General features: G+C 49.8%; 1 protein-coding gene across 1 annotated transcript in view; it reads left to right on the forward strand.

Moving 5' to 3' along the window:
- grb10b (growth factor receptor-bound protein 10b) overlaps positions 1–12,469 on the forward strand; it is a 78,005-nt gene that overhangs the window by 52,537 nt on the left and 12,999 nt on the right. The window contains exons 4-5 of the mRNA XM_080540867.1: positions 3,480–3,681; positions 4,900–5,041. Of these exons, the coding sequence (XP_080396993.1) occupies positions 3,480–3,681; positions 4,900–5,041 (344 nt within the window). The remainder of the gene's footprint in view (positions 1–3,479; positions 3,682–4,899; positions 5,042–12,469) is intronic.

Raw genomic sequence — 12,469 nt, forward strand, 5'->3', positions numbered from 1 at the left:
CCATGTTCCGCTGAGCCAATCTATCTCGGCGTGACATTGGACAGGACGCTCACGTTTCGCCGACACCTCGAGTCACTGCGCAAGAAGTTAACAGCTCGTGTGGCGTTGATGAGGCGACTGGTTGGCTCGGGCTGGGGCGCCGGCGCAAGGACCTTGCGCACGGCAGCCCTAGCCCTCGTTTATTCAACTAGTGAATACTGCGCCCCAGTATGGTGTCGCAGTGCCCACACCCGCCTCATCGACTCGCCTATAAACGAAGCCTTGCGCATTGTGACAGGATGCCTGCGTCCTACCCCCGTGGACAACCTTCCCATCCTAGCAGGCATCCAGCCCGCAGGCCTCCGCCGCATGGGAGCCACAGCACGTCTCGCCTGCCGGGCCGTGGAGCTTAATAACCATCTGCTCCATGATAGGCTCACTATAACAGCGGAGCCCTCCCGGCGTCTCAAGTCGAGACACCCATTTGTGCCTGCCGCACAGGATCTCAGGCAGCAATGCAGAGATCTCAACATCAGTGCGGCAGGATGGGCGGATTATATGTGGCGCGCGGAGTGGGAGGCTAACACCTCCAAACTCCGCGACCACATCCCAGTCGCCGGCGCTGAGCCCCTCGGGATGGACTTGCCAAGGCTATCCTGGGTGAGGCTCAATCGTCTCCGGACCGGCGTCGGGCGTTTCCGCTCATCAATGCACAGATGGGGCTTGGCCCCAAATGCGTCGTGCGAGTGTGGCGCAGAGGACCAAACCGCAGACCATATTATCCTGGATTGCCCGGTGTACCACCCACCCAACGGGATGCATGGTCTGTCGGTATTAGATGACGAGACGATGACGTGGCTTCTGGAGGGGTGTCCAGAAATATAGCCCGGGTGAGCCCCTCAACCAGGTCTCGGGGTGGTAAAAGGGTAGCCCCTCGGCCCCGAGCCTGGTGGAGTGGAGAGGAAAAACAACTACCCATATGCCGAAGAAGAATCTAGGAAAGCTTAATTGGAAGCTGTTTGGAAAAGGGCAGGTACTTTCAAAAAATACTTGGCAGGTGATTGGATGAATATCACCTATTTTCAGAGAGCATTACCACATGATACCATCAAACTATTAACTGCTCTAATTCTAATGCAAGGATGAGAACTTAAAAGATATGAATTGTATATATGATAACCTCATCTCATCTAGACAGGTGGCTACTTTCTAAGATGATCCAGCTATTAAAATGATCATTTGGGGATACACTGTGACTATAACTGAAAGGACCACATCTAGATGACTCGGTCAACAGTCGAACTGATGAATGATAGAATGGTGGTCTCTGACTATTGAGCACAGACACACGTCACCTTGACTTAGGAATCTGTGACATACTTCAGCCCAAGGCTAGGCTAGGCTAACCTCTGCGTCTTTAAAGCCGGCTGGTATGAACGAATGGTATGAGGTTATGCATACAGGACACATTCATGTTTGACAACAGAACAGTTAACTTCCATGTATCCATAAGCCTGCTATACTATATAAACACCAACCCGCAGGTTGCTGAGACTGTCAACTCTGTGTCTGTACTTTAACGCCGGGTTAGCATGAGTAGCTAAGCTAAGCTACCGTCTCAAAGACTACAAGTTAGCTAAGCTAAGTTTAAGGCTGGACTAACAGCACCGACATGCACTTGGCTGGTACAGTTAGTATAGTGAAATTGTACACTTACCTGTCGCAATTATAACATACTAACGTTTATCATACGTCCAGTAAGCCATGTGGTGTCTAATTGTCTCCGTTACGTTAGCCCAAAGTCTCATAATAATTGGACTGACTGTCGTGACACAACCTATGCCTGCGTTCGTAAATTCGCTCTGAGAGCGCCGGGTTCAAAGTCATAAAGAGACCAAGTAATTTGATTGGACAAGAGGCATTTTATGAGTGCTGATCAAATTTCCAAAAGAGGTTTTAATCTCAATGTGACTTCCTGGTAAAATAAAGGTTTAAAAAAAAAAAAAAAAAAACGCAGGCAAATCGCAGGCTTTGCGATCATTTCAAATCGCGATTTCGATTTAAAATCGATTAATCGTGCAGCCCTAGTGTGTGTGACTGTGTGTGTGACTGTGTGTGTCTGACTGTGTGTGTGTGTGTGTGTGTGTGTGACTGTGTGTGTCTGACTGTGTGTGTGTGTGACTGTGTGTGTGTGACTGTGTGTGTGTCTGACTGTGTGTGTCTGACTGTGTGTGTGTGACTGTGTGTGTGTGACTGTGTGGTGTGTGAATGTGTGTCTGACTGTGTGTGTGTGTGTGTGTGTGTGTGTGTGATTGTGTGTGTGTGACTGTGTGTGTGTGACTGTGTGTGTGTGACTGTGTGTGTCTGACTGTGTGTGTCTGACTGTGTGTGTGTGACCGTGTGTGTCTGACTGTGTGTGTCTGACTGTGTGTGTCTGACTGTGTGTGTGTCTGTGTGTGTGTGTGTGTGTGACTGTGTGTGTGTGACTGTGTGTGTCTGACTGTGTGTGACTGTGTGTGTGACTGTGTGTCTCACTGTGTGTGTCTGACTGTGTGTGTGTGACTGTGTGTGTCTGACTGTGTGTGTGTGTGTGTGTGTGTGACTGTGTGTGTGACTGTGTGTGTCTGACTGTGTGTGTGTGACTGTGTGTGTCTCACTGCGTGTGTGTGACTGTGTGTGTCTGACTGTGTGTGTGTGACTGTGTGACTGTGTGTGACTGTGTGTGTCTCACTGTGTGTGTCTGACTGTGTGTGTGACTGTGACTGTGTGTGTGACTGTGTATGTGTGACTGTGTGTATGTGACTGTGTGTCTGACTGTGTGTGTCTGACTGTGTGTGTGTGACTGTGTGTGTCTGACCGTGTGTGTGTGACTGTGTGTGTGTGTGACTGTGTGTGTCTGACTGTGTGTGTCTGACTGTGTGTGTCTGACTGTGTGTGTGTGTGTGTGTGTGTGACTGTGTGTGTGTGTGTGTGTGTGACTGTGTGTGTGTGACTGTGTGTGTGACTGTGTGTGTGTGACTGTGTGTGTCTGACTGTGTGTGTGACTGACTGTGTGTGTCTGACTGTGTGTGTGTGACTGTGTGTGTCTGACTGACTGTGTGTGTGTGACTGTGTGTGTCTGACTGTGTGACTGTGTGTGTCTGACTGTGTGTGTGTGTGTGTGTGTGTCTGACTGTGTGACTGTGTGTGTGTGACTGTGTGTGTGTGTGTGTGTGACTGTGTGTGTCTGACTGACTGTGTGTGTGTGACTGTGTGTGTCTGACTGTGTGACTGTGTGTGTGTGACTGTGTGTGTCTGACTGTGTGTGTGTGTGTGTGTGACTGTGTGTGTCTGACTGTGTGTGTGGGACTGTGTGTGTCTCACTGTGTGTGTCTGACTGTGTGTGTGTGACTGTGTGTCTGACTGTGTGTGTCTGACTGTGTGTGTCTGACTGTGTGTGTGTGACTGTGTGTGTGTGTGACTGTGTTTGTGTGACCGTGTGTCTCTCTCCTCCCTTGCAGAAGATGATGTGGACCTGGAGGCACTGGTGAATGACATGAACTCCTCCTTCAAGAGCCTGTACTCCACATGCAGCCTGCAGTCCGAGACGGCCCCCCTCCTGCAGAACGGCCAGGTGCCCCCCCACCACACCGCCCAGCCCCCCCAACTCTCCGAGCCCTGCCCCCTCCGCCGCTCCCAGCCCATGCACATCCTCGCTGTCAGGTAATAACAATAATAATAATAATAATAATAATAATAGATTTTATTGAAAAGCGGCTTTCTCAAGAAGAGAAGCAGGACAATAAACAAGAAATTAAGAGACACAACAAACAAAAACAGAATAGCAAAACACACACACACACACACACACCTGCTCTCTTTCTCACGTACACACACGCACACTTAAACTCGTCCTCGACCGCTCCCTTAGCCCGAAGACACCGTCGGACGCTCGGGCACTACAGTCAAACGAAGCACCCGCGCCCTCGGATTGCCTCTCTGTGATACTCTGGTACCAGAGGTACGTGCTCATTTTCAGCTCGTTATAACCGGTGACCTCTGCGTGACCCCGCTCTCTACCTACCTGTCACTTCACCTAGCGCAGCGGAGGAGATGATACAGCTGAAATTCCCTTTGTTTCCAGCACTGGAGTACAGCCTGTTCCCATGAGGAACTTGTGAGGGGGAAGGCCTGCCCTCCTTAGGCATGTCTTAAAATCTTAGTCTCAACCGGTCTTGTCAGTGTTGAAGCAGCCATTAATGTTGTGGGTCTCTGGAGGATCGGTACTTCAGTGAGATGAGATGTATCGGCGCTTTCCCTCTCTGTGGATTCACACCGACGGGTTGTTATGATTCACTCCTGACCTCCAGATAACACTCTCGTCTCTTGCTTTAGATGTGACTACATCAAACGCCTCGACATATCTCCCAGGGTCAGAGAAAGTGCCGGTAAAACGGCTAATGGTTAGCGAGCGGCACGGCGCTTCAGACAGCAGTCGGGCCTGACAAAGAAAACCTCTGTTTCTTCTGGTCGACAGTTGAGCGGTTGTTGCTCATGCAAGGGTCATCGTGAAATGGGCACTCGCTCAAAACTGCTGGATAGCGGTTTGATGGATATTGCGCGTAATTAGTAGCCACCCCGGTCCGCCGCGGTGGCGATTCCCTCTGGCAGAGTGATTAGTTCACAGAGCCGTAATCAGAGAGAGACGGGAGTGTGAGCCTCAGTCTCTCTCGCTGTGAACCCATGGATTATTGCTTTTTTTCCCTTTTTTTACTATTATTATTCAGGAGATTCGTCTTCATGTTTTTATTCATCTTTACAAAAGTTTTTCAAAGTGATAAAAAGCCGCTTGATCATGTGTTTCGTAGGTCTGTCTGTCTTTCTGCCGTCTGTCTCTCTGTGTGTCTGTGGATCTAACGAGCCCTTGTTTGCCTTCCTCAGGAGACTGCAGGAAGAGGAGCAGCAGCTGCGGACGTCCTCTCTGCCAGCCATCCCTAACCCCTTCCCTGAGCTCTGCAGTCCGGCCAGCTCCCCGGTCCTCAGTCCCGGGTCCTTACCTCAGTGTCAGCCCTCAGGCGTACACGTAAGACTACCACTTCACTTCTTTTCTTTCCTGCAAACCAGCTTTACCTCGCCAACCTCTAAACCTCAACCTCAAACGTTCATGACAGGAATCCGGTCTTATTTGTCAGTCAGTACGGGGGCTTACAAGGCTGTCGTCTGTCAGTATCGCCTTACAAGGCTATAAAAAAGAGAAAAAAAGAGTGTGTGTGTCTTCCAGAAGTGACCGTGTTCTAAGCGAAATATCTTCAAAGTCCCATCGAGTGTTAGATCCCCCCAGTACTTCCAGTACATCCGTCCTCCTCCTTCCAGTTAGTCGTCGGGCTACCGGGTTAGTAGCGCACCAGCAGATCTGTCTCTGGCCCCGCCACGTGATGGCATTTGGAGATGAAAGAGATGGAGAGAGGCTGTGGCTTATTTTCCTGGAAGAGCAAGTCACTGTTAATCATGTTCATCTGGAGCTTCACGCGTTCCGGTAACAGTCCAGAGAGATTACCGTAAAACGGGACGGATATTTCGATCATAAATCGGCCTCGCTAATCCTCCTTTTTGACATTTATTGCGCTGTTGATCAGAGCACCGTTACTGGCTACGGCCTATACGAGGACATGGGTGAAGGAAAAAAAACCCACCATGTATGTATTTTTTGCATTGGCTTGCAAAAATCATGCAGTTGTAAAAGCAGGTATATAGAAAAGTATGGACTATTGGGGGGTTTTGATTGGACCACTAAAGCTGTTGCAATGAACAATGAACACACATGTTACTGAGTAGCTTTGGAAGAGTGGGAGGTGTTAAAAGGCTCAGGAGGTCGAGGGGTCGAGGTTCTGGAGGGGTCTGGGGAGGAGTGGCGGGGGGGGTTGTGGATTCTGGAGGGGTCTGGAGATATTGTAGGCGGGTGGGTTGGGTTTCTGGAGATGGCTGGGGGATGGGGGGGGGGGAGGCGTTGGGGATTCTAGAGGGGGCTGGAGATACTAGAAGCTGGGGAGGGGGGGTCAGGGTTAGAGGCTGGGGGGGGGGGCGTTGGAGATGCTAGAAGCTGGGGAGGGGGGGTTAGGGTTAGAGGCTGGGGGGGGGCGTTGGAGATACTAGAAGCTGGGGAGGGGGGGTCAGGGTTAGAGGCTGGGGGGGGGCGTTGGAGATGCTAGAAGCTGGGGAGGGGGGGTCAGGGTTAGAGGCTCGAGGAGGGGGGGGGGGGGCGTTTAGGGTTCTGGAGATGAGCCCTGCCATGTCTCTGTCTCCTCCGTCAGACCCGCTGGAGGGAGTGCAGATGTCTGGCTGCCTGCTGCCTCGCACACCGACCCTGCCTTCCCTTCCCTTCCCTTCCCTTCCCTGGCCGGGGCTGGTGAGAAGAAGTTTTTCTGCTGTTTACAGAAATTTTCCGACCTCCGGGCGCTTTTCTGACAGGCTCCCATTCCTCTTCCCCCTCAGCCCCCGCGCTGGGAGGCACGTGAACGCGGAGCAGCCGGCTGGCCGGGGTTGTCAGGGATCACCGCGCAATCTGTTACACATGGCCATATGATTTTCATTTGCCTTCCCATCACTCAGTACCCGTGCTCTCACCCCCATACTTAAAGGGGAATGCTAACAACCAGAACTCTCTGTTAGCTCTGTTCCTCACAAAAACGCTGACTGGGGCCTTACTGGGCCACTGAGAGAGGGGTGTAAACGGTCTTCTACCAGATCAGCCGTACAGATCTGGAGATCTGGAGGGTTTCTCTCGGCTAGTATGGAGCCGATGATCCTGGCCGCTGCAGGGTTTAAGGTTTTATCTGATCTATTATTAGATTAGATCTTGTGGAGACAACCCTAACCCAGTCCTTTTGGGATGGACGAGGGTCTTTCACCCGATCTGGACGCGCTGTTAGTGGTAACGGGCGGGGGCGGGGAGGTGTGCTGATCTGAGTTATGAGGGCTGGGTGTGTGTGTGTGTGTGCGTGCGTGTGTGCGTGCACTCAGTGTTGTGCCTGCATTAAGTCATCAGTCCAAAGAAGCACAGGACGCACCCACGTAACTGCCTCCTCTCACAGTACTCTCAAGGACGCCCAATGGCAGTCCCTTTGGCTTTCAGCCCACACCATCAGGGTTGAGGCTTAGCACACCACCACCACCACCACCACCGCCACATGTGCTGTAGCTGTGCCTATTGCAGGGTAAACTGCACGGTCATGCCAGCCTGTCTTCAACCTGTCCTCCTTGAGCTTCCCCCCCTACTGGGAGACCAACACAGGCCTCAGGGCCTCTGGCTCCTTGTGTGCAGCTTTTAATCCATTTAAAGCATTTTGTGGTGCAACTCAGGAACCGGCCCGCACTCTGAGAGGAGACAGGAGTATAGGGGACGAGCAATATGTCTAATAGCATCTGAGGCAGCACTGTAACGCGTCATTTCATATTTACACAGGGGGGTGAGGTAAGACGCTCGGAATAGAACACAGACGTCAGACACCGGTGGCACAGCGAGCCAAGCGGATGTACTGCGAAAAGGGAGAGACTCCGCTCTGCTTTTTGGGTCCGCACTTTTTGTTTTAAGATTCGGTGCCACGAAATGTAGTCGCCAATTAACATGTCAGCAGATTACCATTGGGTAAATGAACTATCCCTTCGGAGGTAACGTATCACTCCTCGAAAATTATACTCCCCTTGATTTGTTTGACAGCAGTGTTCTACACTGTTGTGCTTGGCAACGTCTGAATATCCATTTTTAGGGAGGCGACGGCTATGTGAGGCCGCTCAGCGACGCCACGGTAACTCAGCGTAGACGCAGACAGGCGGTGATGAGCAGCATTCTATCACCTCCCAGCATGCCTCTCCTCCTCCGGCTGCTCCGGAATGCTGTTTAGGGTCAAAGGTCTGTTTTTTTCCACTGTAAATAAAACGTTTGTGTTTTTTTTTCGCTGACGTCGGAGCTGTTGGGTTAATTGCGTTGGAACGCAGCCTCGTTTTTTGAAGTGTTCTGGAGCATTCAAGATCAAAGTGACCAGTGCCAGAAATATGCTGGCTCACTTGTAGAAGGGAGTCTTTTTAACTGGGTCTTAAACCACACAAAACACATCCCACAGTGGGTCCGTGTTAGCATCGTGTAATCACTGCTGGTAATTGTTCTTAGCCTGGGTGCATTGCTTATTGTTTCTTCCCAGAAAGAATGTTCCAGAATGAAGATTACATGGAATCAGTCCTAGAGGCTCTCTCTCTCTTTCTCCCTCGCTCTCTCTCTCTTCCTCTCTCTCTCTCTCTCTCTCAGCACTGTCCTACTCTGCCGCTGAAAGATAAAATTCCTCTGTTACTGCCTTTGTATGACTTTCAGCTGGCTCTCGCTGAAGATCTCTTTCAATCCTAAAAGATAGTTGTTTGGGGTTCAATCTTTATACACATGCACATCGCCAAGGAGGTTCTGCCTCAAGAGTCTTTTGCTTTTGTCCATTATCTGATCTCCTCCCCTCCTCGCTTTTTTAACTGATGGCCTTTTTTGGCCCGAGGTGAACAGTATACACGCAGGTCTTAAGTATTTGCGTGCCCGCGTGGAACGTGCATACGTGTCCGTGTGCACATACGTCACGTGCCGCCGGCTATAGCGAACCGGATTTGCACCGTTCAACTCGGAAGAGGAGATACACATTTGCAACTTCTGTTGTTAACAAAATGCTGGCTGGGGTGCTGGCCAGTGGAGAGAGGTTTAGTCTGGAACGTCTCATGTGTCAGGCCATATTTATCCCTCCACTTACCCAGCAAGCCTCGACCTGCTAGAGTTACTTGGCCGGTGCGCCGGTGTCAAAGACCTGGGACTGAACCGAGGTTTTTTAACCGCCAGGCCTTTGCCCTTTTAAAGTTGTGGGGAGCTGCAGGGAGATGCTGCTACAGGCTTAGATGCCGTGACGTAAGGAAGGAGGCTCGTTTGGAAAAAAACACGTTAATCCGGTTCCTCCGCTGGGAGAGGGGCCGTGGAACTCCCGGGGTCGGCCTGAGTCACGTCCCTGGGTTTCTCTGAGGTGACGAGGTCAAACCAGTACACAAGCTAGACACGCTAGACACACTAGACACACTAGACACGCTAGACACACTAGACACACTAGACACGCTAGACACGCTAGACACGCTAGACACGCTAGACACGCTAGACACGCTAGACACGCTAGACACACTAGACACACTAGACATGCTAGACACACTAGACACGGGCCATGTTGAAGTCTAGCTGTGATGTAGCCTACTGACCAAACAATAGGGTGTGTCTGATATGAAGGTTGTATTTATTTATTTATTTTCATCCAGAATCCCATCCCAGTTGTCGCGCAGCTCTTTTCATTAAGTAAACGAGGGCTGGAAATCGGCCGTCTATTCATCGTATTTCCACTGTGTTTTTTGCGGCCTCCTATTTCGAGCCGCGCTAAGTGATCCTCCGCTTGGCCACGTCGCGCTTGCTGATAGCGAGAGACAGAGAGAGAGAGAGCGCGAGTGCTTTAACAGGTGGGTACGGTTACAAGCTAGAACTTTCACCCACTTTAAGTACGAGCCTGTTCATCACTCTGGCAAAATGTGAATCCCAGACCCGTGTCCTGTGTTCTAGAGTTCTGTTGGCTTGTCACGGTCAGTACAGGATGACCCGAGGCTGGTGTATTAATTATGTAAGAGTATCATTTTCACCCTCCTTTAGGAAATTAATCCGTTATTCACAGTATAGTGTTTTAATTGTTTGTGTGTAAACAGCGACAGGCCATTCACGCAAGAAATAGATCATATCAGCGACAACCATAGCAAGCCCATGGATCCCAATGTCGGACGGGCCATATTTCAGTGCCAGTACATCATCCCATGTACAGTAGAGAAAAACATCTATTTATATTGAAAGCAACAACAACAACAAAGAAAAAAAGAATCACAGTTGATTTCCTGGCCGTTGCAGACTTCAGTGGAGGGAATGTGACGTGACCCTCTGTGTCTATCACGGACGCTTCACAGGGGGCGCAATGTGTTGCTGCAAGCTGTTCATCTGGCCTGGGCATCTCAGCGGCAGGCAGGGCCCGACTCATGTAGGTCACTGAGACTGCGTGGAATACTCCACTCCACTGCAGACCTCTCAGAAGAGGGCAGGTCAACCTCTCTCTCTCTCTCTCTCTCTCTCTCTCTCTCTCTCTCTCTCTCTCTCTCTCTCTCTCTCTCTCTCTCTCTCTCTCACACACAGGAAAGTAGGACAGCTCAGATTTCTCTCAAGTGGTGCTGTTCACTAAGAGGGAAGAGGGAGAAAAAAAGAAAGGGGGGAAAGAAATGAAAGAGGAAGAGAGATAAAGTGAGAGCGAGAGAAAGAGATAGAAGGGAGACTATTGGGGGGGGAAGAAATAAACAAGAGGCAACATATGAGAAGTGCTTACTGTATAAAATGTAAAAAAAAAAAAAAAGGAAAGTGGTAAAAAAAAATATTTTATTTTTTAAAGCAAGAGAAGCAACTATGCCCCTCAGCGTTAAAGTTCTAATGATCTCTAACAAGTTCCTTTTTTTTAAAAGGCAACCATTGGAGGAAATGAAGACAGACATCTAGCTTAATTCAAAGAGCTGTAATTATGTCCAGAGAAATCCAGAGCCTCTGGAGTGGGGGCCTGATCTTGGCGTCTCCCCAGAAACGCCTCATTATACCAGGACAGAATGTACAGCTGTCACGTTTGGAATCACTCTCTAGCTATCTGCCTGGCTGTCCGTTTTTTATTATTTTTTATTTTTTTATTTTACTAATGGGTGCATCTGAGTCTCCCAATCCAAGCCCAATGCCTGTGTTTATGAAAATGTTTCTCATTTCCGTTTTTCCGTTTGTTTTTTGTGTATTGCTGAGTGAGAGCTTCCCTTGAGCTCAGCTCACCTCTCCTATAGTTCACCTTAATGAAATTAGCCTGCTGCGGCTGAGCTCTTGTGTACCTCCTCTGTGGGGGAAAGGCTGGGTTCCATTGTGTCCGGGGCAGAGAGGAGGGATATGCGGAAACAAGAGGCTCAACTCCACCCCTTCTTCCGTCCCCGGGTGAAATCTGACGCTATGCAGACAAAGCTGTGTGTTCTTTGACTTGAAAGGCAATGGGACAGTGTCGCATTTTTTCTTCTCAACAAAAAATGATGATGTTCATTCATCACTTAGCCAAGGTACCTGCACTTTAACAACGCCTAGGTTGTTAGGAGTTATCCATCAAATCATGTCGCTAGTTTTGAGAAAAAAAAAGACTTTATATTGGTGTTGTGCCTGTTTGCACATGCGCCCTGTTTCAGTGGTTTCAACCGTCAATTATTAATGGTGTTTGATCTGGGGGTTTGTTCCCTGTATGCTAATAGCTAACTGTCGATGCTACGCCCTCTCTCAGCTGCAAACGGGAGACCGGGCCTGTGAAGATTGGGTAGCCAGGGACGGGCCAACAGTGCACGTACATACAGTGCAGCTTGTGCTGAAGCTCGGATCGCGTGGTTAAAAAACGTAACGATTCATTACACACTTTGTAATGATGTCATCCTTTGTGAGTGGCCCCCAATGGTAAACCCCAAACAGACAATGATCCTCAGCGGTCTGAAAGGGCGCTGTTCAGTCCTCCCCTGCTGTGCAATTAACCAGTCGCTCCTGTTGAAGAAATATTTGGCTCCTCTTTGGTTTGATCTCAGTAGGTAGCCACAGGGAAAAAAGAGCTCGGCCATTCAAAGCGGATTGTTAGAGCCGATGTGTGTGGCGGAGAGAAAATATGGGCTTGGCTGTGGGGTGGGGGGGGGAGGCGGGAGGGGTTGCCTGAGGAGTGCATACTGACGGATCATGCTCATTTGATCTATATATAGGCCCTAGACACTGAGGCTCTTCTGTGATTCTACAGGAATAGGATTTATTTCTTTTCTTTTTTTGGTACATTCCTCAATAGAAGTTTTTGGGACTTTCAGTTCCTTTCATTCTGCATATTCGATGCGACGGACTGGAAATAGTTGAAATAGTTGTACAGTCGTCAAAAAACTAATTTCCTGTTTGACCCCGAGACTCCCGTTTTTAGTCATGCTCTCTGAGCCAGATGGGACAGAGTCTTCTGACGTGGGGTGCTTTGTTACCGCTATGGTCGTCAGTGGGGGTAAGGTTGAGCTTTGTTACGGCTATGGTCGTCAGTGGGGGTACGGTTGAGCTTTGTTACCGCTATGGTTGTCAGTGGGGGTAAGGTTGAGCTTTGTTACCGCTATGGTCGTCAGTGGGGGTAAGGTTGAGCTTTGTTACCGCTATGGTTGTCAGTAAGGTTGAGCTTTGTTACTGCTATGATCATCAGTGGGGGTAAGGTTGAGCTTTCGCAATGAGCCGGGTGGTTAAGTGTGTGTGAGGTCGACGAGGATGAGTAGTCACTGTGGCCTGGAGGAAAGACCGCAGTCTGGCGCTAGTTCCTCCACATCTTTCTGGCATCTCGAGCAGTCTAACGTCTGCAGCATATATCTTCTGTATGGGAGGAGGGAT

This window comes from Nansenia antarctica (assembly GCF_963989245.1).
Source record: "Nansenia antarctica genome assembly, chromosome: 10".
Lineage (NCBI taxonomy): Eukaryota > Metazoa > Chordata > Actinopteri > Argentiniformes > Microstomatidae > Nansenia > Nansenia antarctica.